General features: G+C 34.4%; 2 protein-coding genes across 4 annotated transcripts; both read left to right on the forward strand.

Annotated features, from left to right (window-relative positions):
• Positions 1-20,295: 20,295 nt before the first annotated feature.
• LOC127880543 (zinc finger protein 862-like) lies at positions 20,296-23,501 on the forward strand. Of its 3 annotated transcripts, XR_008049570.1 has the most exons (4): positions 20,296-21,242; positions 21,504-21,908; positions 22,253-22,371; positions 23,488-23,501. XR_008049570.1 is itself a non-coding variant. In XM_052427855.1 (3 exons), the coding sequence occupies exons 1-3, from the start codon at positions 20,438-20,440 to the stop codon at positions 22,300-22,302; spliced, it is 1,260 nt and encodes a 419-aa protein (XP_052283815.1). In that variant the 5' UTR covers positions 20,296-20,437; the 3' UTR covers positions 22,303-22,445. The 3 variants fall into 3 exon arrangements, 2 of the variants coding, with proteins under 2 accessions (XP_052283815.1, XP_052283814.1); XM_052427855.1 differs by lacking the exon at positions 23,488-23,501 and having other exon boundaries at positions 22,253-22,445; XM_052427854.1 differs by lacking the exon at positions 23,488-23,501 and having other exon boundaries at positions 20,298-21,242; positions 21,504-21,964; positions 22,253-22,445.
• Positions 23,412-24,636, forward strand: LOC127880544 (uncharacterized). The gene is made up of 3 exons (XM_052427856.1): positions 23,412-23,617; positions 23,755-24,028; positions 24,175-24,636. Exons 1-3 carry the CDS (start codon positions 23,424-23,426, stop codon positions 24,481-24,483), a joined length of 777 nt encoding a protein of 258 aa, XP_052283816.1. The 5' UTR covers positions 23,412-23,423; the 3' UTR covers positions 24,484-24,636.
• The last annotated feature ends 1,952 nt before the right edge of the window (positions 24,637-26,588 follow it).

Raw genomic sequence — 26,588 nt, forward strand, 5'->3', positions numbered from 1 at the left:
ATGTTAACATGTTGACAGGAATAAGGAAGTAAGTACTAAATATGAGAACATAGCCTTTTAAGTATAAACGCTCTTGCGCTGGTAATACTCTGAAAATAAAAGGTGTACGCACAAACTGTATTGATGTCGAGAATTGAGTGTAAAACTGTTCTATCTATTAAGCCTTTTCATTCGAGATAAAATTGTTTCATACAGTAAAACAGTGTTACAAAGACGCGGATATGTTTCCAATGTTCTGGTGGTATACTCAAATCAGCCAATGGAATAAATGAAGTGTATTCATTCGTACCTAGCCGCGGGAAATTTTATTGGAATTTTATTGGACACTTACAAAGGTCAGGCTAAGGTGAAAAGCTGGCTTATGCAGCTTACGCCGAAAAAAAAGATAACTTGATTTCCTTAAGTGAAAATGATTTCCAAAACACTCGCACCAATGCGGAATTTATTCACGAAAGTTATTGCGCATAAAACCTTCTTACAGGAAAGAGCTGTTTATCATTTGGAATTCAGGTCCCAAAATGTGCTAAAAAGGAAGTTTAGTGCCAAAAAGGGGAGTTATACCGTTATAATTCGGCATTAAATGAATTAATAGACATAAAAACGCGTCGAGATAATAAAATAATCGTGATTTATGTTATATTTTACTGTAAACATGTACAAATACTGTTTATTGTGAGAGAAAATGATATTCGAACATCCAATATCTCGATAGTCAAGAAATTAAACAACAAATTTGTCGACGGCTATGCTTCAATAACTTTTTTATTCCGACGTCTACGGTATTGAAACAAAAAACCGAGGGGAGCACAAACACCGTAGAGCCGAAAGGGCTTATTCATTCAAAAGAAATATAAATATAAACTGGCTTACGTGGTGAAAATATCCGCTACTCCTTCACGAAAAACACTAAAACGACGCCATCTTTGAAGTTTTGCAACAACGTTCTCACTTAAACGCGGTAAGCTCCCGTATACGCAGGCCCCCCTGGGTATATGCGTAAAAAGACTACAACTGCAACGTCGAACGTCGGGATTTTGTACAAAAACGTGACATTGTTGGTACAAAGTAAAACTTGAATAAACTCAGTCATTGATGACTCTATCTAGACGAAATTTCGCAGGAAGATTACATAAAAAAACGCATGTCTCAAGCTTTTTATTTTGCCAAAATTTTCAATATTGAGCGAACAATATTGTTTCATAATTTTTGAACACTTAAAATTTGATTTTTGTCATTTTTGTGACATTTTTGGTACAATTGTAAATGGCGATGAGATGGACAGTTTTCACGCTATGAACATATATCCAATATGACTCAAATTTAAGAAAAAAAAGCATTTCTAAAATGTAATTATTTTTTTCATTTATTATTCAATGATAACGCAATGGAAGTGTGAAAATCAAATTAGTAAGAAAGTCGCTAACAAAGCGATCTCTACGAAACTTACCTCTCTCTTTTTTCGTCACCATTGTTGGTCTGTTTGACGGATTGGCGTGAAAATGACGTCATGAAATCATTGACGTCTGTCGCATCAGACAATATATTTTTCTGCCGAATCGAAAGTTTGCTTCGGCGGAAAAATAATAATTTCCGTATTACATCAACGTTTTATGTTACATTTCTACATCGTTTTTTAACCATTATTGTAATTAAAAACATAGGTTTTCCTTAAATGTCGGTATGTCTGTTTTTTTGTATAATATGTTGTGAAATGCGCATTTTTAAGCTGATTCGTTTGATATAATTATCATGACGCTATGTTAAAAAATGAAAATGTTATTAATAAAACATGTACATCACATGCGCAACTTTCTGGGGGGACGGACTTTTTGACGTTATGTCTATACATATTGAAAGGAGTCGTACACACGTTCATATAATGAAAATGAAATATGAGGGGTTATACCGAGTACAAATGTCATAAATCTGTGGTAATAATGGCAGAGTCATTTTTCTTTCTTATACATTTTTTGCAATAAATTAATGCCACTTATCTAAGTGTCCATACTTTAAAGGTCAACATCACTTGCTGGGTCAAAACAAAACTTAATGGATATTCGACACTAACAATAACAAAACGCGTGCACATAATAACGATAAGGCAAAATAAAATGTTATTGAAAGACAATCGAGAAAAGTTAACATTAGTCCCTACAATTGAAAAAGATGTTCGTCAGAGAAACGGATGCAATCAATCAAGATGTTTTAGATTAAAGTGTATGCTAAATTACGTTAAATTCTGACAAAGCGAAATTGAAATGGACTTGGGGTATATTTTATAATATTTAAAGAAAATCAAATGTAAACAAAAACAAACAGATTAGGTCTGTTTTCGTGTGATACAGAGAAGAAACAAACAAAAAACACTTTTCAGGCACACTCCAAAACTCAAAGAGCTATTTTCAAACAGCCGTTTCCTTTAATAATGATACTCGCTCGATTTCCTCCGCATGCCTCAACGAGAACACATGTTGAACATGAATTTCCCATACGCCATGATTACTTTTACTGATGTGTTTTTATCCCGTTTGTTCGGCATGAAAATATGTACAACGCAAATAATCATGTCTGTCATAACAAGCTCAATTGATTATAAACACATACACAATTAAATTGGCTTTGATTTACACAATTTCATTTACAACTCGGGTTGAGAGAATATGATGTTAAAAAGTTACCGATACGAGAACAAACTATCAAGCGACATATTGTTTTATACTTAAAAAGCCTTTTTTGTTCGAAAATACTCTTGCACTACATTATCTTTCTCAGTTGGTTTCAAGATGGGACCAGATGCCTCAGTCGTTTAATGTGAACAGACATCAACAGGAACCGTTGACTTAATAAACTACTGATTTGATTTAACATACAGGAAAACAAACTTCAAAGAAATTATCGGATATAAATTGTCGATAACCTCAGATAATCTATCCTCAAATACATTTTGAAGAAATGTATAACTATGTTTAGATTATTTATTTCCTCCGATATCGAAGATTCGAACAACATAGTTATACAATAATCACAAAGCATGTTTTTACATAGAAAGAGTGGCATGATTTACAAATTATTTAATCATGAATACATATACAAACAAAAAAATCTTAATGATATCATTTCAGCTGTTGTTAAATTTACAATATCACATACCAAAGTCGAAAGCGAAAGTTAGTGCATTATTTGTAAACTTATAAAGCTGTTCTCATATGAGGTTAGTTATCTAAACCCAAATAGTAGGTGAATATACAACAAGTATTTGATCACAACACTTTTTCTCCATTATCGATAACTTTATATACTTTACCTTAAGCGAATACAAAAATTTAAGCTTAAGTTAGGATATCCATAATATATTGACAATTTCATCCTGTAACTTTCAGACCATTACAAAGAAACATTATAGTCGATTTTAAGCGAATGTATTATAATCAAGTTAAAACAAATCACATATGAGTTTGAGTAAAAACGAAATTGCTAAAAAGGTCATCTTGAGTTACTGTTAATGCAAGACACACTAGATGTCTACAAATTTTCATTACTGGAAGAATCATAAATTGCATAACTTTGCAGTGCCCAGTCACTTTGTACAATTCAACAATAAGATTACATGTATTCCTTTTGGATTCTGTTTTTTTCTCCACAAAACCAGAGAGTATGGTTCACAATACTGTCGGTGAACTAACAGATTGTACATTTACTTGCAAATTTCCTCGACATCGCCATACTTAGGATCTTCGTTGACTTATGGTTTATCACAGAGAGTGACGGTTAAGTCTTATAAATGACGATGGCAGTAAGCGGTCTATCAGCTTCAAATAGCTTTGAGTCCTCGAGACAGGTAATTTCATTTGCATTTTGTGAGCGTCTTTGTCTGTTTGTCATTGAACACTGATTTTGATTGTCCGTTTCCATGCCATCTTTCCAAGGAATACACCACATTCCAGATTCCACTTTCCAACACATTGCAGTTGGTTGTTCAAAGATAGGCAAATAGTTATACTACCCAGCCATGTGCAGTGGCTCACCAATACAAATTCAATCCAATGTGCATACAGTCATACAGTCATTGACTACAAAGTATACGCCGGCCTGTGCAATATTGTCCATACAAACCATACAACAAATCGGTATACCATTATTAAAGCTGGGATAACTGTCTGGAACGGTCATTAAAAATTATTGAGAGTTTTTCAATATGGGTTCTTAACATAAATATTTAGATGGTATCGCTGTTCATAAAAGTTGGCTTACTGTAGAGTAACTCAAAGCGGTAATATATATTATTGTTCACGTGTGTTTGTGCTATCTCTGACAGTTCAACATATAATATCAACGTAATTATTCCATATCTGTACACACTAGCTTTTCACCTCAATAAAGTCATTCACAATACACGATTAGGAGAATGCATATGAAGATAAAGAACAAAATGAAATTGTATGCCACAGGAACTTAATGACTAGATCCACAGTTTACCACAAACTGGGTATTAATCCTAGTTTTCATTATGCACTGCCGAGAACATAATTGATGAACCGCCGCTAAATACGTTCTCGACGACACACGCAATGAAACGTCACTCGTCGGAATCAAGAATATAATCTTGCTCGCAGCATAAATGTTCAGATTTATTTCATCGATAGTTACACATATTAATTACGATTAATAGAATATTGTCAAGGTGGACCTTTCAAACATTGGATTTAGTTTGAAGGCACATTTATTCCGCTAAATTAATGAGCAAATGCTGTCACTGTTTGTGTTTTATCCTAACATTTTACAGTGGGGTTAGGGATTTTAGGGATGAATATTTTCCCTTCTAGTTTTTTTTAGGGATTTTTTGGGGTTGAAAACGGATTATTTGGGATTGTTAGGGATGCTAGCACTCTGCGCATGCGTACGGGTTAAAAGGCGGAGTTAAAAATGTGATCTTTTGCTAGGACTGCGCATGCGTAGGGCTGAAAAGGCGGAGTTATTATCGAGAGCTGTAACTCGCGATATTAACTCCGCCTTTTCAACCCTACGCATGCACAGTACTTTAATGTATTAAAGCAACGATCTATAAATAAACAAACATCGGAAACCTCAATTCGGACCAATAGAAAGTATCTGGAATTCGCGCAACGAAAACGAAATCAATATCACGTGACATCAATCGAGCAGCCGCTAGTCTCACTATGTTAGCTGGCGTTATCATTCGCTACTGCAGCGGGTCTGCCCGCTTGATTACAATACACAACATTTCATTACTTCGCACAATAGAACTGAAAACATTTTAAACATGAAAAAGTTTTAATAGTAGCGTTGATAAATTAAACTTGATTTAAAAAAACATAATAGATTTGAAAACATGAGTCTCTGAACCAATATTAAGCAATGAAACGTTAGAATGGTATTTTAGGCCGAGTTAGCTTTTTAACAAGTACACCTTTCAATTGTCTTAATTTAATTATTTCTTTCTGGAAATAATGAATCAAGAATAAGTATAAAAGTGATCTCAAAATCTACAGTCTATAACTTTAACTTTAATATTTTCGCGGGTATTAAATAACAATACTTTGAGAGATTATCGGCCGAGCTTGACTATTTAAAAGCATATAAATACTTCTGATGTACATATCATTTTTAATGTAATATAAAATGTACAAGACTAAGATTTTTTTATTTTAACGTGATCAGTCTCGGAGATAGTCATTACCGATGCATGTTTTTCTTATTGAAAAGTACATATCCGCCTTTGCCTAAAACTTCACTATTTCTAAATTAATAAATAACAATACATTGAGAGATTATCGGCGAAGTTAGACTATTTAAAAACATATAAATACGTCTTATGTACATATCATATTAAAGGTAATATAAAGGCGGTAAGAAAACCTAGACAAGCTAGCACCAAAATGGCTTCTTTGCCTATAGACTGCATATAGATTTACGCGATATTCCGGATGATTTTATGGACTTGTTTAACACCATATTACACTTGTAAAGGGGTTGATGCCATTTAGTTATTCTGCAAATGCAAAAAAAATACGATTAAAGAGAACATCAGCTATTTATAACGGGTAAATCGGTACATTAAACACGCTCTCAAACGCTTGCGCGCTTACCGAAATCGAACCCGTTATTACGTGTAATGGTGGTATTTGCAATAAATTAACACTTCACCGGTATTTACCCGTGTTATTAACAAAATAATAACCGAAACATTCCCCCATACCCGTGTATTTGACACGAAATAGCGCTTTATAACTGGGAATTCGGTGAAGTTTTACGCGCTTTCTGACGCCGGGTGGGTACCTCAATCCCACATGTTATTGCGTATAAAAGTGATATTAATCATATTAAACATTGCTTATGGGACATTTATCAATCACTATAATTTAAAGCGCAAAAACAACACAGTAAGTTTGGACATTGTCTGATATACAATTAGCGTTGTACGAAATGGAATACGGTCAGGCTATTATAAATTAATAAGGCTACCAATATCAGACGCTCGCGCAGGTACCGACTTCCCCGAAGTTACCGCATTTATTGGTTAACTAATATCAGTAATAATAACTCTTTTACAATAGCATTTATCGATACGTCTTCATTAAAATAATAACAAAATGGTTTTCACTTGTTTCTGACACACACAGAAACGCGATTTTTAACGGGGATTTCGTAAAGTTACACGAATTGGGTACCAAAATTCTCAATTATTTTACATGCACACGTGACATAATACATATTTAATAATGCTTAGTTATTGCTTATATGACATTTCAAGTTTGTGAAATAAATTAATATTCTATAAAGGGGATCTCGGTAATTCTTGAAGCTTCCACTCGCTCTTGTCAAGACCGCATTGCCGCGTTGGAAATGGTATAAATTTAATTCATTTAACTTATCTTTCTGGATACCAAATGTCAGAGTTGCATTAACCCTTTTTACACCGTTTTTGCCATATTTCATTTCCGTTTTTTAATCCGAACAAAATAAACGAAACTCGTTTAAAAAATGAGATCTAGGCATTAGAGCTCCTAGTGTGGATTAAAAGCGTTTATTGGTGACACCACATGAGTGCATATGTGTAGATACCGTTAATAAGATAATATATCACATGTCACCTTCAAATAACATGTATGATGTCAATTAAGTGCATTACTATCAGAGTAATAAAACACAGCATGAATTAAGCTTTATGCTGGGTTTTATTTCTCATTAAGTAATGCAGATAAACCTCGCTTCTGACCTAGTAACTGATAAAACTATTTTAAAAAAAGTGAAATATTATGTGATAATCAGATCGATAACATAAACTATTTAAATCTGCTAGTATATCCGATAAAAATATATTATAATTGTCTTTGACAGTGTTGACGTTCAGTTGTTCGTGGTGACGACCGCATGTATTTATACATCTCTTACACTTCTCAAGATCTCTTTTCGGCTTTGGAAACGATATAAATTAAATGTCACCAACTAATCTTTCAGGATATCGATTGTCCGAGTTACATAATCCCCATTGACACCGTTTAACCATTTTTAATCGTTTTTTTTAAAGAGGAAAACAAAAGAAACTCGTTGGAATAAAAGTGAACCTAAACATGTAGCTTGTCTAGAAAATGGCGGACAGGTCGTTGCTAACGAGTGCGCCCGATTAATCGATCGCTGATTGGTGGATCAATTCTAGTGGGCGGAGCGATCATAGATAAGGCGTCATGTCAATTGGTGTAAATAAACTGTTAAACATTGTTACGTGTAACAATTTACTTATAATTATGAGTAAATTTATTATTCTGTATATTCAAAATACTATTAAATTCTCCTCATCTTTATCAACCATATCATCATCATCCTATCAACATCATTATCGTACAAATAATAACCCATATACAAAATAGAAGTGATTGCTTGTATTTGACAGGACTTCGACATTTACATGCAAACAAAAATAATCTTCTGACGCCCGTACGTGTTCCATGTTCAACGTAGATCGACATCAATGGCACCGCTCAGTTGATTAATCTCGAGACGACTGTAGTCGGGGTAACATCCTTGTTCAGATGTCTAAAGAACTGAAACGATACTGTTTAAATGATGTAGGGCATTTCATTAATAATGCTTAACATGCAAGGGTGTGGCATGTTTAAAGTACAAATATATTAATAACAATTCGACGGAAAGTGTATACCTAAAATCAAATGTTACGATTTGAATAAAATGATCCCCGGCGATACCCAAAGTGCACACAGGACGCGCCCAACGCCCATCAATCACGGTAAGTTGCTTAAATAGTATAAATTTACAATTGTGAAACATTAATTAGTTTAAAGATGCTGCTATTATCTGCAAGATTCATCCTTCTACACCAATCAAGAGAAGTGTACATGACTTCAAGTACACTCCATACAATAATCGGGAAAAAAGAACGATTCAGGTAAAATCGCGAGCGGGATACGCAACCCTAACTGCATATGACGATTTTTTTAACAGCTATACTTACCGACGTCAACATCTCACCAGTCACACCAAAGCGAAAAAAATAAATAATCGTAAAATAAGATTATCTTTTAAAATTAAACGTTTATTATGTTCGAAAACAACAAATTATAACACTGACATTTAAAGATACCAAGATTTCAATAATATGCTGGAAGTACTCTCCAGGAAGTGTGAGTCTCAAATATGAAACACATACCTTTAAAATCCACATTAAAGGGACCTTTTTTACGTTTTGGCAAATTGACAAAATTGAACAAAGTTGTTTCAGATTTGCAACTTTTCGTTTTAGTTATGATATTTGTGAGGAAACAGTAAAACTGAACATTTACCATGCTCTAATATAATCATTATATGCATCTTTTGACGACTTAAAAACCTGAAAATTGAAAAGCGGTGCAACGCGAAACGTTTGAATAATTTGGAGAGTTCTGTTGTTGTCGTTTATTTTTTTGAAACTACGAAGATTGCTTATATAAAGTATAAAATACGTTCGTCATACGTACTTGGCAGGATGGTCGAGCGGTCTAATTGGTTTTTACTCCAGGACTACAGGGGTCACTGGTTCGAGCCCTGCTGAGGTTTAATTTTTTTCTTGTTTTTAATTTTATTCTTGATTTTTTACTGGAGCTTCTTAGATCCAATGTTTCCATTTATCAATATAAAGCATTTAATGACAAACTTCAACATATGCAAAAATCTGTGAAAAGGCCCATTTAAAACACAATATGAAGTAAAAGATTAATACAAATAATCAAGAAAACTTAACTGCTTCCGACTTAAATGAAAATACACCCATTGACTTAGTCAGTAAAGGAATTGATTCGTGTTAAGATCCCATCTCACATGGACTAAAAACCGAACTGAATTAACTGAATAAACTTAATATCGCCTTTATAATTGCAAAATATTAAACGTAAAAGTAATGTAACCGAGTATTAAGACACACATATGTTCATTAAGGGCGGGCGTGCGGGCGGGGTTATCACCCTTTCGTTTTCCTGTTGAATAACTTATGCCTGTCAAATACACGCTTGAATGGCGACTCAATAGATTTGCAAATCATATATACCCCAAAACGAAAAACTCGTGCGCTTTCGCGCCAAATCTTAAACACAAAACACGTGCATTACTCGCGCTTGCGCCACGGAACGTATATTGAATATCTCATCTAGAGTCCGTGCTCGCGCTAAACAATTACCATAATCTCTCTTTTTAATAACATGTAAAAATCCATACTATACCGTATTTATCAAACTGAGAATAATTTCATTTAAATGCAAATGGTGAGCAATTAATTACTAATGGCGAGTAAATTGTGAAAACAATAACCTTTAACAATTTTACGCAGTAGCAATTTAATTTCAGTATATGTTTATTTCATCATGTCCCTTTATAGAACTGATTTACACCGTTTTTCTACAGCAACGTGATACTATGACACATAACTTGTATTGTTATAAACTGCGACATTATATGTGGGGAGCTTCACTTTTTTTGCAATATACATGTACTATTAAGCAGCATAGCGCCCTTTTTGGAAGGGATATTATGTTCTGATGTTATGTAATCGACTTACCGGTTCGGAATCCATTTTAAACTAATTGGCGGGTGCACACAGCAGCGGATAATATGCCAGGTTATAAATATATTTAACATCCGGTGATGCTGGTTTTGACACTCGACGCATATATACATTTATGAATAAAAGGCTTCATGAACGTTGACGTCGCCCTTGGTTACCAGAAAAATTCCCACGCACGGATTTCAACCGTCATTGTTTACAATCAATTAAGTGCACAAGTACTGGAATTAGTTGCGTTTTTTAAAGGTGTATGTCCAGCGCGTGTTCCGGAAAACATGGCTTAATGTATATTTTTGTTCAGCTCTATAATATTTATATTAAATCTGTATGAAAAAAAAGTCGGTGAACATTAATCCGGTCTTATTTTTTTTAAATATTGAGGCGTTCATTAATTATGGATCTAAACGGAGCATTAATTCTATATGAGCAAGTCTCGCTGCGCACGATTACGCTCTTACGTCTCGTATATATTTGACTCTTATGGATCTTGGCAAATACCTAGTGTTTTATTGTGCTTAATCTAAATTAAGTTATGCATTTATATGTACTTTAAGCAGCATAGCATGACTCCCAAATGACCAACAGCTCTTTCATATGTGAACAAGATTGACACGAAATACCTACCCATCTATAATAAAGTTTATATGTGTACTTCAATATTATAGTTTTGGTTAGTTTATTAAAATATTGGCGAGGGGGAGGCGGGGCGTGTATTAATTACCCGATACGGTAAATACATGGAAATTAATTACATATGCAATGCAAATGAATGAAATTCAATTTTTAATGTAATGTGGTTTGCTTGATAATTTTATACAATGCCCGTTGGTACCAATGCTTTTATGAGAATAAGTATGTTATACTTTCTTTGTTGGTATTAAACACAAAGAGACCGGTACAGGTTTCTCTACTGAATATCTGCTGAACTTCTTCACTTAAATTGAGATAAACTTTGAACATTTTTAGGACGTGGTGCACTTTTTATTGAACAGTTCATATCTGCCTTTGCCATAAGCCGAAATTGTAATTATGTTTCTTAATCAAGTATCAATTTGGAATAAATATAAAAAACTGAAAGTTGAACAAAAAATGATTTATTGCTATTTAATTGTCCCGGCGAGGTTCTCTTTGTTCCTAAACTGATCTATTTCTTAAATAAATTTTCAAAATAAAATATATAATTTTTAGATTTAACTGTAAACAGAAAACACATTCTGCTTTCACTTATTACGGACAGATAATATTAGTAAGACAATAAACATTTTGAAATCAAATCTGCGATAGAGGCGCACACGCATTCTTTTTAATGTGGATGTCCCCATTTTAAATTAATCGTTTACTGGTATGCCTGTGACACCACATGCCGGCACATGTGCAGATAAGATAATAACGATAAGATGCGTCATCTTTATCACTTGACTGAAATATCGGTTGCCGCAATGACACGAATCTTTGTTGCAGCACGGCAAATATTACGCATATTCCAACTTGTACCGTGTAAAAACACACACAGTATCGTTTTCGATTCTTCGGTGTTACTTCAAACAAATACTTTGTTGATTTAACAAATGACGTGTATTTTAGGCTATGCAACACTATGCTGTATGCAGCTTATAAATTGTATTATGCGTGTTTAACATTATGTGCCCTTTCAGGGGAAAATATTTAATTTTGAGCCAACGTTGGACAAATTCACCTCGGCTGCCCGGGTCTTCAAAAGAAATATTTTTTATCAAAATAGACCAGTGCACGATAGCAAATGAGACCTTAATGTGCACTGGTGGACAACAGACCAGTTTCACAATACTACCGCTGTTGCTATTTTTAGATATCACGTGACGCGTTGAATTTCAGAACGAGGCTGAACGTGTATAGATCTTTGGCGGAGAATATCGATGGTTATAAACCAGTTGAATTTTATTTATTACATTCGTGATTTTTATGAGTATTGACACTGGTAACAATAACGACAAACATATGCATACATGCATGTGTTGTTTAGTCAATACATTGATAAGGGGTTATAAAATAAACATTCTAATACCTAAGTCATATTTTAAAGCCATAGTATTTAGTACCACTAGTGTATATATTATACGTGTATAAACATTTTATTTAATCTTGATTCAAATTCAAGATACACATTGTCATCAGAGCAAATGTGATTTGAAGAATAGACAATAATTGCCAATTGCACAAAACAAAGATATACACAAGTCGTATAACACAAAACGTTATTAAATAACTTAAATTCTCAAAGGTATGTTTGTTGGTCTGTAATTTTTTTCACGAACGATCGAACGTGTAAAATGTGTGTGGACTCAATCATAAGAAAAAGTAATAGCAAATGCAAAGCACATGAACTATTTAAATGTTATGTCATTTTCTTTTAACTTTAAGTCATGTTCTTTTACTGTAAAAGACAATATTGAAGACTTTTATACAGGTGAAAAACATTGAAAGTGGAGCAAACTAAACTGTCTATGCATGCACATTGATTTCTCTTAAAACGTGATTATGGGTGATATATATATATATATATATATATATATATATATATATATATTCATGTCATAAATCTCTCTTGTGTGTGTGTGTGTGTTTATTTTTCGGAAACATTCTTTAACCCCTTTGTGGTCAATGAAAATGCTTGTTTTAATTGTGTTCTTCCATACAATAACGAACACTCTTTATAAGACTATGTAATGACGGAGTTTTATTTTAGCGGTACCTGCTAAATAGGTTTCGTGTTTAGTATAAAAATTAATAAATATTTCAAATGTATTTAAAAGTATTAAGCACTTAATTATGTATCCGAAAATTCTTACACAATAAAAATCGTTTCTACGCTTATTTTGACAAGGCGGACATTCGTTAATATGTTGTTTTAACTACCCGGACATTCATTCCCACGCTATTTAGACATCCCGGACAATCGTTCCAACATTATTTTGACAGACCGGATATATACTCCTACATAGTTTTAACGCACAGATTTCTGCAAGGTTTGGCAAATTACAGATCAAAATGTAAGTCGATATATTCGAATATATTTTAACGTTATCATTCTCATGATTACGATACAATCTTACAACAATATAAAGTATAACACAAAATATGAGATTTTTTAAAACTATTTTCCAATTACACATTAAAGGGCTTAATTCATCGCAATTAATCCATAAAAACCGCTGGAAAAGGTTTAATACAGATGAATTCGGATGAAACGGGTTGAAAAAGGATTAATCCTAAAAATCGGCTGAATGAGGGTTATTTTTTAGGGATTATAAGAGATTAATAATCCTGGAACAAAATCCCTTACTCCACTGTACGAACTAACGATGATGCGCTGAGTCAGCGGAAAATCTGTATGTACAAATGAGGTAGTTTTGCCTTAATTACTTCAACGTGAGCAAGACGATTAACTATAATAGTTTTTTGCGTAGCTGTCTAAATTGTGGTTTGACATAGATATGATGCTATTATTATAAGCTGCGAAAAAAAAAAACTGACTGTCAATAAAATTGCTCAGTTTTATGTTTACGGAATGTAAACTTACATCAACGATTTTATGTATTATTATGACTGTTGGATATTAAAATGTACACACTTTATTTAATAAGCATTCAAATATAGTTTTATACATGCTATACACATATTCTAACACTGCATACATTTGGAAACAATTCTATTAATTGTATGTTAATATTATCAATGCTACATTCATCGATAGAAACAGTAAGCTATTTTATTTTCTGTTCAGACACCGATTTCAATGGTGCAACTCAAAGGGTTTTAAAAAGATTACAACATTAAGATTGTATAAAAGTCCTCTACACAATTTTCTTCTAATGATGTGCTTGTCGTCAAATCGTGCCAAACGCAAGGAGTTACGTTTGAATATGCATCATTTAAAAGATAATGATGTGAATGTTGCAATCCGAGGGAGTAATTTCGGTTGTTCTTTTGTTACACCAAGCTTTTCCATTATCGCGTTAGTTGGGTTAAAGATGGAGTGCATTTTGTGTGAATGTGCAAGATTTGCAAGCGCAGTGAACATTTTCTATGTGTTATGTTCCCTTGACACAAGCCATGGGCATGGCTGTTTTTCCTGCGACAAAGGGGAAGGGTTTATATTCCAAGATTGTGACAGGAAATCTTGTTGACACTGAACAAAGAAGTGATGTAGGTTTACACAATTTTTATTCAATTAAAGCATTTTTAAAGTTACACACATACGTGTACACATATCAATGCACTGTCAATCAGTAATCATAATTTAATAAAGAGAAAAGCTTTAAACGTGTGCATTATTTGGTGATATACATACCTGTTAAAATATATTAGCGCCCATCCACCTACTTTAAAAACATTCCTGCCTGGTAAGCGGAGTGTCTGATTAAATTGGCACGATGAACATCATGAAAGCACATGTTAGCGTAGTATTTTTAATAAAACTTCATGAAAAGCTAAATTTTTCCATTTATTTGTATGATAAAAATACAAAATATATTACATCATAGTAATATGGCCAATAATATATCGACTAATCCAATTTAAAAGAGTGTATTTTTTTGCTTAACCATTTATTTAACATTCTGTTTGACATAGTCCACAGTAAATACATTTACAGCAATTTCAAGTCTCACTGGTCGTCCTTTTTTCATCTTCTTAAATTGTATTCCCCACATTAGAAATGTTCACATAAAGTTATTATTAAGAAAAACAGTCACCTGTGCATATTTGTAGTCAAGGAAAAGCTTGAACTAGACATGGTCTGTAATTAATGTAAAACACGGTATATTTTATTATATTTATCTCCATGTTTTTTTTCATATGTAATAAGTCGAGAATGTTACAATTCTTTTAACTCTAACATATGTAACTTCACATACTTGAAAACAAAGAAACGATTAAAAAACTTGTTACAACGAGATGTGCCCATACCTTACAAAATTGAATCAAAATGATCAATCACATATTATGAAGTACGTATACAGTTCATGGAGATAAGTGGAGTCATTAACATTTCGGTCGCTTCATTTTCGGACAACAATTATTTTATTACTATCAGTTAATAACATCATGTTAATGATTTTACAGTTACACCGCAGGGACAAATGTTATGTATGTTTTATCTGCATATTATAATGCAATAACTTTAATACACGTACAGCTGATGCTGTATATTGTCATTGCACTGCAAACAACAGCAAAAAGACACCAATAGACAGGCTGACATGCAACATATTGACAATGCAGACTATAATAAGATTGAGGTTTGAGTAGATAAGACATTGTATAAACACTTTCAAAGACAAATTACTTCAGTGCAGGTAATGAATGTTATCTCGGATAAAACGTTTATTTAGTAAACTGATCAAACCAACACAACATTATATTATGTATTTGAACATCTTTTGTTTTCAATGAATAGGCCGCGTGCAGCCGGTGTAAAGATTTTCACAGACATCTAGGAAAATCATCATTTATTGTCACAAGTATGCTTATGCAATTACTATATAAAGTTTTATCTGTATTTATTATGCCGTCTAAGCAATTGTTTATGTTATCATAAAAACCATCATTCTAAGAAGGAAACGTATCACAGGGCATCATGTTTTTTTCTTCGTAGCTGTTGAAGTGCGGTTTTGTCGTAGATTTCGTTCGATTGTATCGTGCAGCGGGAATATTGACTAAAAAGTATTAACTTAGGATGGTTTATGATTGCATTACTCACGGTACGGATATAAAGATTGAGCAAATCTAAAATTAATCATAAATTTTCGTTAATGCAACTTATCGGGGATACGAAAATACGCGTAACCATATTTGTCCAGCAGGTTTATATTTCAACGCCGATTGTTTCACGTTTAAAGATTGTTCTTATTTATTCTAAACACATAATGTATACAACGAATTAACGGGTTAGCATCAACTATTCTGAATATTTAAACAAGCTGCTGAAAAAATTAGCACGAAATGACAGGGCTAATTCATTGACTCGATTAGGATCTGTCACTTCCAAGTTTATAATCGCCTATTAATTTTTGTCGCCATTTGCCTTGCTTATGGCAGCTGTTTTCTGGTAATCGTTTTGACGTGTTTGCTGGTTTGAATGTCGTCTACACGAAAGCATTCAATATCAACAAATCTGCCGGCCGAAACGACATATGAAAGTGTTGACGACACGCACAAAAAATGCGCTTGAAGGACAAATATGGGTTGTGTTGTCGTTCTGGCGTGTGCAGACATCGTGCTGGAGAGTTGTAACGTCATTCTGGCTCAGTATGGGTTTAAAAGATTAAAATTATTGAAAACATGTATGTATAAAATAATGTAAGCATGCTCCTCCCTGGCATTTTTACCAACTGTTATACATAGTTTATCCCATTTTATATTCACGTAATATACACAATATGGTTTTCCGATAGGTTATTCTAGATAAGCAAACACTCTTTAGATTGATATTTTTACAGGAGGAAATACACGTTTCCTTTTGAAAGTTTGCAGTTAAGGCAGCATAGTATTCCGAGCTGCGCCTGACCCGGATACTGCAGGGTTTTTGTAGGTTTATTTTTTGCAATCCTTGCGTTGACTTTGCCATTCTGGTACTATCGTGATATATATATCCATTTAACCATTTTTTTAAATTAATTTTCTGTACGAAAAATGTGAAAACATGTTCCAAAAATTTAGAATATCGTATCCGCAGCATTATTCTCCATGCCCATAGGTTACATCCGGAAAATATTTATGTTCCTTATAATAGTGATACTGTCTGAAACGTAGAACATGTAATAAACAAAGACATTTTCAGAGAAGTATCCCAAGATAGGGCATCAAATTAAATGTATTCTTTTGTTGACAAACACAATTAGAATTAAGCAGGATTTTAAAGGTAATAGTGGTCAAACATATTAAGTCATAAAAGCTGATATGAAACATGTAATGGTTTTAACATATTTTAAGCTACAATTATAGATGTTTGATATTATATTTCATTGGTTTATTTGTACACCGGCTAAAGAAACGTTTCAACGTCACCATGCTTGATGCAAATTTTACAGTCAACACCATATGCAGAAACACATTGTATTATTAAATATTATTTAAAGTTAGAAATTAAAACCAAGTGGACCTTAAAAGTGCACAGTTTGAAGTAGATGTGGTAATGAAAAACAATGTTGTTTATTTATGCTTTACAGTGACCTACCTAATGATCAGAGTTTGATATAAAGTATAATTATATTAAAACATGCAAAATTACATTCATTATAAAGAAAAAAAATCTGCGTTCAATTAACGCTTATGTGTTTGTAAAAGCCTTCTAAGTATTGATTTATTGGTCCATTTGAGCAAGTCTTAACCCAAAATTAGGTCAGTTTCAAGGTCAAATCGTACAGTTATGTGTGGGAGTTGAACGTGTTCCATGGCAACAACCATGCAATTATCAACGTTTTGTTTGAGCATTTATGACGTTATACAGAACGTGATATTTTTGGTCCATTTTGTGCGTTCGGACGGACGGACACACGAACGGAAGAGCCAATCGCTGTACAGAATCAGTGCATGTTGGGCCATATAAATGTTAAAAACCACGACCCATTTATGGTTATCATCAATCAAATTTTTTAATAATACTCCATTTGTAACCATTTTCAATAACCATTTAGAAAACGCATAAATTGCTCACAGGCAGCAGTATCATAAATTGCCCCCCGGACCCTACCCCCAGCCTACCCAGGGGTTCCAGATTGTTAAATGTACACATATTGTGTATGATTTGACTTTTCAACAACGAATATTGACACAAATTCACAGTTTGAAAAAATACCCCTCGTATAGGTATTATATATACACAAAGTATGAAACGCACTATATGCCTATTGCTGAAAGATTGTGGAACACGGTACGTGACCGTTTTCATCGAGAACACGCATGTTTCCATGCAGTTGCCGAACAAATGTAACTGGATTCGTTAAAAGACATTAAAGAGAGTATGTACGATTTTGTCAAATATTTATGAATCTATATAAAATGTGTAAAAAACTCATTGAACATATATGTCAATATAAATTAAAATTAAGGTTCAGAAGAACATGTGTCGAAAATGCGAAATAAGCCAGATATTTAATTCTGAAATCGAAAATGTCTGTACAGTAAAATTCGCCAGCATGTATATCATGCAAATACGATGTGAATCTAAATTTAGTTTTACGGGTCTTAATTTCCTGCAACGATATCTATACATACGACACACGAACACTCACTCCGATCCTAATAAAAAGACGAACGCTTCGGTTATTTTAGGAAAATATGTACGAAATATCTTCGTCACAATCGGCTCGGGGCGCTAATTTGTCATTGCTGCATTTTATGAAACTTGTCTTCAATGTAAACATTTTCTTGCCTATTTTGTGTTATTGTAACATGTTTTTATCAATATATTACATTTTAACGCATAAAAATCATGCATACTCTTTTTAAAAGCAACGTGATTACACAACTTACCAATCTCCTGTTCGGCTTATAACTTTAATATTCAATTAACTTCGACTTTCAAGCTACTTGTCGGTGTTTTGCTGCCATTTTTTGTCGACCGAACGCTCGGTTGGAAAACGCCATATCATTGACCAACACAATGCTGTCTATTGGTTCCTCCGTTATGCAAGGATAAGAAGTATGTAGACTCGAAGCCGAGTACCAGTATTGTTTACATTTAATGACGTTTTTTTGTGTACGAAATATAAATATATATTGTCTTCATAATTGGTCGGATAGCTAAATTGTTCGGATTTCAAATCTGATTTTTGGGTACAAATCCGCCGTATTCGAAGGGCTAAGCTAAATGGTATATTTCGGAGCTATCTGACCAATTATGCAGACGTGGGTACAATGACACGAAAGTATCCCAATCCATAACCAAAGCCGGCAATTTACATAGGGAGGACCTACTCCAATACAAAAGCAAAACGCCAAACACTCGCATACCGTTTGTGGTCACTTACCATCCAGGGCTACCAAAAATAAAAAACATCATTGACCGCCACTGGACCACAATCGAAAAATCAAACAAGCTTAAACGTATATTTCACGAACAGCCCATTTTGGCATACAGAAGACCCTAAAGTATCAGGGACATTCTTGTACGTGCCAAAATAACACCAAAATCCGAAGAAGCTGTTCTTGGAGAATCAAAACCATGCGGCACCAGTCGGTGCCAATCATGCAAAATGATGCGCCCATCAAATACATTCAAAGCCACATCTGGTGCCATTTCATCCATTAAAGGTAACCACAACTGCAAAACTGCAAATGCCGTTTACCTGATGACGTGCAGTATATGTAACAAGCAATATGTTGGCAAAACAAAAATGGCATTGAACATGCGCATGAATCTGCTTAAGTCCGACTGGAAAACTCGCAAATTCAATAGGTCTCCCGTTGCCGCACACTTCAGCGAATCGGGCCACTCGTTTGACAATATCATTTTGAATTGTATGGAAGCAAATACACAGTGGTCCGACGAGCAACGCAAGTCGCGGGAGACATATTGGATAAGGCGACTGAACACCCTTGCTCCATATGGAATAAATAAAAATAACACTTAAATGGAGTCTTCAAAACACATACCTCATATTTAAGAGGGTTGTGTTTTTGCAGATGTCAAATGTTTTCTGCGTGATTCATTGCTAAAATGAGTCTGGAGCCAGTCTATCAGGCTTCGCGAAATTGCCGGTCCGTCGGTCCTGACCGGCAATTTTTCATTTGGTCCGGCAGGTTTAACCAGAATGTCGGTCCTTGTGACCGGCAAAATAAATGTGAAATGAATGCAAACATATCATATTTTTTCAAAGTTGAAAATTCGAAGGGCAAACCTTTTACTACAGTCTACATCATGAAAATGAAATCGCTCATTGTTTTGATGTTTGCAATAAGTTTGTTACGTACAATTAGCAAATCCAACTGGTTACACAACACCTACTTCAAACTAAGTCGCAAAATCGGCAACTGCGTTCTAACAAAAAATCTTGATAGCTTTGATATATTTTTCGAGTAGATAAGGACATTGAAGTATGAATTTCTGTATGAAGCATTTCTTTAAAAAGGTTGTTTATTAAATATAAACAATGTTCTAGTATTATCTTTATAACATGCACTCGTCATAGGTCTCCAAAAATGTTATCATTTTACATTGTACAAGTTAGTGTCAGTAAACCGCAATTTTATTTTCGATACTTCTACAATCTTTAGTCTACGTTGTTAAAATGCGTAAATGGATATCATTGGTCAGTTAAATATAGTTTGACCAATTAGATGCCCTGTAACTGTTACATATTTCGCTGGATGTAAACATCCAAAATGTCGTTTTTACGCTTTTATGATGGCGCAAAGCCAGGTAAGAAAGGTAAGCTAACCGACGATAAGAAAAAAGAAAAAGCGAAAGAGTACGAGTCTCGAAGGGTGGAAAGATCTTTCCAATCAAAATGGAAAAATGAAAGAGACTGGCTTGAATACGACGAAGAAACGAAAACAATGTTTTGCACTTGCTGTAGGGCAAATTCACAATTCAGGTCAGTGTCTGTGAAAGGGAATACTTTCGTAGAAGGCAGCTGTAATTTTCGGCATTCGGCAATCGTTGATCATGAAAAGTCAACACCCCATGAGAAAGCTCTACGCATGTCAAAAACAACGCCATTGACGCCTTCAGAATTGAAAACTACCGAAGCTGGAAATGCCTTGAAAATGTTGCAGGCGGCAGAGCGTAACAAACTGTGTTACCTGTTTAGAAACGTTCATGCCATAGCAAAGAACAACAGACCAATTTCCGATTATAAGTGGTTATGTGAATTAGATATTGCTAAACAAATTGAAATTGGATCAACATATATAAACGATCATGCAGCAGTGAATTTTATCCATCACATTGCTAAGGTTGAACTCTCTCACACAGAAAAACAATGTAAAGCTGTTCCTTTTCTGTCTTTTCTGATGGACGGAACTACAGACATCTCGGGATCTGAGCAAGAAACATTGTATTTACGGTATTCCAAAACTGGCAATGTAACCGAGAGGTTTCTGAATACAAGTTCCCCGAAATCAACAACATCTGCAGACCTGTATGACCACGTAATTGATGTGCTCAAACAAACAAATATTGACAAAGGTAATTTAAAATTAACACCAGCACTAAAAGATAAAACTAAATTTGTGTTTCTTTTAATATTTATTTAAAAATAAATTTGTGAATAATTAAAACCATCAGCATCTGAACAAATAAATAATTGAAAGAAACTGTAAATATAAGCTTTGAATCACTGAATCAATGTTTGCTTAAGTAAATGTCATGATTTCTGCTCCTGCCATGGCAATGGTTTTATCAGAAAGAAACTAATATTCAATAATCAACCAACTGTATACATTTCAGACAAACTTGTGGGCATGGGTACTGATGGTGCTTCCAACATGACGGGTTCTCGTACAGGATTATCAACTTTGATGAAACAAAGAATAAATTCTGAACTAGTCAATGTTCATTGCTTATCGCATAGACTGGAATTAGCCTTCAGAGATGCCATTAAGAAAAACAAGCAGTATGAAAAGCTTATGACATTTCTCATTGGCGTACATTATTTCTACAAGAAAAGTCACAAACAAAAAACTGGCCTTCTCACAGCTATCTCCACTATCGGCAAGGGAGTGCTTCCACCTAAAGTTACAGGAACCAGGTGGCTACCTCACCTCTTCAGATCAGTTACAGCGCTTCTCAAGACTTTTCAGGCATTAGAAATCCACCTTGCGACTGCCAGTCATGGAAATCCTAAAGCAGAAGGTCTATACAAGCTGATGACAGATATAAATCTGTTAGCGTTCTGTATCTTTCTACTGGTATGAAATTCAATGTGATCATATTTCATTTTTGTAATTTTAAAGATTCAATAACATGATTAAAGAATCATGAATGTAATACATATTTCATCATTATTTTATACCTGCAAGGTTGTTCATCACCAATAAATTGTTTATTTAACATACAAACACTCATGTTGTAACAAACCTATTTAAATTAATATACTAGTATGGTATAAAGATTAACATATAACATGAAAGCAAAAAGAATTTAAGTGCATACATTCATTTCAAATGTGTATAATTATGTATATATATAATCTTCAGGATGCACTGGACCCAGCGATGAGGCTTTCCCTCAAGCTCCAAAGATCTGATGTGACGCTCTGTGATAGCCTGTGCTGGATTGAAAGCACAATGGAAATTCTACAAGAAAAGAAAGGAAGGTACTGTAGTCACCGTTCAATATTAAAATTTGCCATGAAATAAAAAGAAACATAAACTTATCAATAATATTAACCAATCGCAGTGTTAGTAATAGTATGATCTGTATCATTATGACTACTAGAAGTAGGTTGCATATTAAAATAATAAATTGACTGCTGGCTTGAAAGGCTACCTGAAGCTGCCATCGAGCTTCTACAAAAACGAACACATGAAGGGATAGCGCTTAGAGGTAATGCGTCAAGCATGAGCTATGCAGATGGCATCATTGATAGTCTGGTCGAGGCCATAAAGACAAGATTCGTAACAGAGTCGAAAAACATTCAGAATGCTACTAAGATTCTGCACTTGAGAAGTTGGCCATTAGGCAAATTGACAGGTTTAATATTCAGTTGATCCCCAGTTATTGCCCAAGTTCAATTGATATAGAAGTTTAGTTTCTTCAGTTGATGTTTTCAATGCAATGTTTGCATGCTAGCATAGTCTTTACAGGGTTTCATTGTTTGTTTTATTTTGGTTTGTTTGTTGTTGTTACAGCTAGTATAATTATAAGCCAACGTTTCAGCCTGTGTGAAAGCAGTTAAGAGTTAAGTGCAAAACTCTTGTCTGGCTATAGTATAAAGCTTTCTGTTAAAAATCAGTTCTCAAACGTGCTGTATTTCTAGTGATCGAACTCTGATAAATATTTGTTGTTCATTAATATAACAGGAGATTTCATTAACCTATCTGCAACAAGTAAAGTTGTTTGCTAAGTAAATTTAGAATGTAAACATTCATACTTGGCCAATATATTAATAATTTATATAAAACGTAATATTATATACTAAAACGTATGGTGTTGCATTTTGCCTCACTTGACTTGACTTCACTCATAATAATGGAACATTGAATGATGTATAAAAATTTAAGAGTACATAATTTTTTTCATAAATCACCAAAGAGCAAGCTGCAATGGTTGTGTTGCTTATTTCAATAAACAGAAACAACATATAATAATTATAATACTAATAATTACATCATTAGTTACAATTTGTCTCTTATAGATAAAAAGTTTATGGTTGCGTATATTTCATCACATAAAATGGTTAAAGTTTTAGCATGTGTTACCTTTATTTCAGAATATGGTGATGAGGACGTTCAACTGGTGTGTTCCCATTTTGAGAAAACGCTGAAGCGTGCGGTGGCAGAGTTCACACCAGTGGCAGCAATAAACGAGTGGAAACTTTTGAAGAAACTGGTGCCAAAAAAGTAAGTTTTGTGTTGTTTGTTTTAGTTAGGAAACCGTTTCAATTGAACTCTTTAAATTATTTGAAGAAAAACAACACAGAAATAATATACTTCCGGGTACATTCGGTTGAATACCTATGTAATGATAATGTTTTCAGGCATGGCAACGACTTATCAGACCTGGGATGGGACCAGGTACTGACAGGAGCAGTGGCAGATGATCTGCCAAATATCACCCTAGTGATTGACCTGCTGTTGACGCTCCCATCCACTAGTGTGCGTTGCGAGACCGCATTCTCACAGCTGAAACTCCTCAAAACTTGCAGGAGGCAAAAGATGGGGGAAACTGTTCTACTGGACCTGATGACCGTCAAGCTGTTGTCACCCAGCATAGATGCCTTCAATCCAGAATCTGCTATAGATTCATGGCTGGTAAGCTTAACTTGAAGTCAAGCTCATTTACAATATTAAAACATGCAACCAGCCACTATGTGCAGTACCTCCACCATGTTTTGGCAAAGTATTGTTTATACTATTTGTTATAATATTGATTGGGCATTGGAAATTTAACTTTTCAGGCTGAGCCTTCTGGTGGAAGACGGACATCTTACACACGCAGTCGCAAGCGTAAGCATGACCCAGAAACCACAGACATTTCTGCCCCATCAACTTCTTCAAGTGCAGTGATATGCCTGGAATCAGACTCCACTCACTCCGACTCAGAGGAAGATGCTGAAGTGCCTGTGCCCAGTGTGGTACAAATCACTAACTTCGAAAAGGAGATTGACAAACTGTGTGACAATGATGAAGAAGATATGGAAATCGAAGAAGATTGCGAAGACTTTCAAGACGAGATGACAAACACTGAAAAACTGCTGTCTTATTAGAATAAAGGCTTGTTGAGCTAAAATAAAGGGTTTTTCTTAATGTACATAGTTGTGTTGTTGTTTTTTTTCGGTCCGGCTAAATTTTCTCCGGACCGGCACATTTTCTGAAATGCCTGTCCGGATGACCGGCAGTTTTTTTCCGATTTCGCGAAGCCTGGTCTATTGTAAACCACTACGAACATTTAATTAGCCTTACACAATACGGACACGGCTCTAGGCGAGTGCACGTTTTTATAGGTGAGTTACGATCAATCAATTATGAATTATCTATTTTTAGAACTTTTCGCTGTCATGTCCAATATTGCACGTACAACCATATCTGTGTTGACAAGCCCCTGATGAAGACGAAAAGTCGAAAGCGCTAGGGCATATGTATAACATATGTAATAAGCACTGTTTGAACAGCATATTTCTCCAATCTCTCTCTCTCTCTCTCTCTCTCTCTCTCTCTCTCTCTATCGCTCTTCTCTCTCTCTCTCTCTTTCTTTCTCTCTCTCTCTCTCTCTCCTCTCTCTCTCTCTCTCTCTCTCTCTCTCTCTCTCTATCCTCTCTCTCTCTCTCTCTCTCTCTCTCTCTCTCTCTCAATAAAAACGCGCCAATTTTGAAAGTAGTAAACTAGTAACTGGTAAGACATTATATAATGTTTAAACTGATGTGGTTAGATCTATTGTTTAATATTTAGACATAACCTTACATTAATTATTGACGCGTGGATATTAAATTAAGACCAAATGAACATTATCAGAAAATGATGTATTTTTCACATTGACTGTCTCGCACGGAAAGTTAACTAAAAGGTCCGTCGGACTCGCACTCTAACACATTGCCCTTCATACCAAATTGAAATTATTCTCGGTTTGATAAATACGGTATCGCACTGTTTTGTACGGGTTACTTAAACGAGAAAGTACGGTGGGAAAATAGGGTTTGGTGCGAAAAAGCACGGGTTTCTCGTTTATGGCTTTATATACTAATTTGCCATTCGAGGTGTATATTTGACATAGAGGCATAAGACATAGAGAAGGAGAAAAAAGAATGCAGGACAGCTGTATGAATATGTTAATGAATACAAAGCCTTTTGGAACATACATGTTTGGACTTTCTAAACAATTTTCAATTGGAAGCAGAATGGGCTTCACAGAATTCAAGAAACCAGGTCATGCTTGATAGTTATGTTTCTTTTTCCAAAACTTTATTTTGAATTTAATAACGAACTGTTTGACAAAATGTGAAAAGGCGCTATTTTCGAGGTATGTGTCTAGGGTCATAATTAAAGAGGTACAAGAATATATCCAACATCGCAATGAATTATTTAGACAGTTCACCGGCAGGTTGGAGAACAGTTAATGAATATCAGATGATATCTTATGCATCTGATTCTGATGACAGGACATTTTGTAAGGCAGAGGAAAGCGCGGTTTGCAAAATGTGAAACTTCCGAAATCATTTTTAAATAATAATTTTAGTGCTATTCGTGCCTCAAAATCCTATAGTCGAGCAGGTAGCGCGGGCGGTTGAGGCGGCGGTAGAGTCGTTTTCATGGACCGGCGTTTCGCCAAGCTCGGAGACGTCGTGTGCTTCAAGTGTGGCAATTCATTCTTGAAACGTTTATATGTGTTCTTGTAAATTTTAACTTAAAACGACGGAGTGGATGTCGAGTGTACTTACACGGCGATGAATTTGTAAGTATTGTAAGAAAACTATAATTCATCTTATCAAATATAATAAATCTCTAACAGCCATCTACTATCATCATGCAAGACATTGCCTTTGTTATATAGTTGTGGAAGATCTGGAAACAAAAATTAAAAGGTATCTTTTGTTGACAATTGTTAGTGTTATAAGTACGTGATGTGTGTTCGACGTTTATATCTTCAAGTAAATATATAGTATCGGATTGGTAGATGACTTTTTCAACTGCAAAAATAGTTTACTTAAAGTAATTTGTATTAATGTTAATGATCGGTCCTCAAATAAAGTATGTTGTTTTGTGTAAATTAATTACCTGCAGGGAACACGTATGCGTCGCAAATAATGGCTTCTTTGGTATTTACTATATTAAAACTAGTGACACACATCAATAGTAATGACATCGAACCGAAAAA

This window comes from Dreissena polymorpha, chromosome 5 (genome assembly GCF_020536995.1).
Source record: "Dreissena polymorpha isolate Duluth1 chromosome 5, UMN_Dpol_1.0, whole genome shotgun sequence".
Classification (NCBI taxonomy): Eukaryota; Metazoa; Mollusca; class Bivalvia; order Myida; family Dreissenidae; genus Dreissena; species Dreissena polymorpha.